The 1,136-nt window shown below is 47.4% G+C and overlaps 1 protein-coding gene across 1 annotated transcript; it reads right to left on the bottom strand.

Annotated features, from left to right (window-relative positions):
- Window positions 1-146: 146 nt before the first annotated feature.
- On the bottom strand, window positions 147-914 carry Pmar_PMAR025300 (conserved hypothetical protein; the record flags this gene model as incomplete). Its single annotated transcript, XM_002774257.1, has 5 exons — window positions 147-246; window positions 489-551; window positions 600-663; window positions 712-809; window positions 863-914. Coding segments are annotated over 5 exons (377 nt in total), but the record flags the coding sequence as incomplete, so codon positions are not given.
- Window positions 915-1,136: the final 222 nt, after the last annotated feature.

Raw genomic sequence — 1,136 nt, 5'->3', positions numbered from 1 at the left:
CCGTGACCACCAACACTATGGCCCATCACACTGCAGTTGGTCGTATCGATCTGTTGAAAACTCTCTTGGAGAAGTGCAGGAAACTCACTGGTAACGTAAGTGTACCTAGATCACCTCAACAGAGCGCCATAAGAAGGAACATTTACATGTTATAGTTCTTGCTCCACGGTTCCTGTGTGGCATCAACGTAGTAGCCCGCGCCGACACCAAAGTCCCACTCGTCTGCTTCACCAGGGATACCAGCACCTGACAAGACTCATAGCACACCCTGAGAACTTTCTCATTTGTGTAGGTGTCAATTCAGTCAATTCTCACGATTCCGCATCGCCTTATTCATCCCATACTCCTGAGTTATGCACGTTTCTTACAGTCAAGAACTACTGTACTATTACCCTGACCTCTGTGCGAGTGCTGTCGAGTCATTCAAGGTGATCAATAGCAGCAAGAGCTCTATAAGCAGTAGAATAAGCAAGTTCCTCAAGACCTACCTCTAGGAGATGTATCAGGGCAAGCGATGGCCAGTCCGAGCGCCGAAGCAATGCGTTGATAACCTGGAGGGAAAAGTAGTGGTATATTCCACGTCCTATCGTCCACCTTACCGGCTTTCTCAGTGACGTTAAGGTCTGAGCATGTGAGGCCAGAGAGATAATACACCAGAGGGACCTATAGACGCAGGTTCAATCCCGGGTGAGGGCATTTTTAAACACACACCTTCGAGTTTGGTGTCGCACAGTCGGGTATGAAAATCGAGAAAGTAGCCTCTAAATTGCCCAGACACTTAGACAGGTGACTGAAGCGGTACGTAGTGCCTGAACGTTCATAATTTCGTGGCGCGTGAAAAAATTGCAACCACAATACTTACCATCAAACGATCGATTCTTCCGAACAAGTGTGAGAGCTGAGTTGACCGACATTGTAGATCTCGAATGAAAATCCCTGCACACATCCCAGCAATCGTGATCAATAATCCATCCTACTCCCAGATGTCCAATAAAACGATATGAACCCCTACGTAAACAGCAGATTACGACACGCTACGAGGGCACGCGTACACAGAGAAGTGTACGCGTACAGAAATGTCTACTCAGTTGATTGCAGATCCCTTGACTCGAGTGAGTCTTCCGAGTGATACCAAA

This window comes from Perkinsus marinus (assembly GCF_000006405.1).
Source record: "Perkinsus marinus ATCC 50983 genomic scaffold scf_1104296958568, whole genome shotgun sequence".
Classification (NCBI taxonomy): domain Eukaryota; phylum Perkinsozoa; order Perkinsida; family Perkinsidae; genus Perkinsus; species Perkinsus marinus.
The sequence above is the reverse complement of the archived record's forward strand: the minus strand, read 5'-3'. Positions and strand labels throughout refer to the sequence as shown.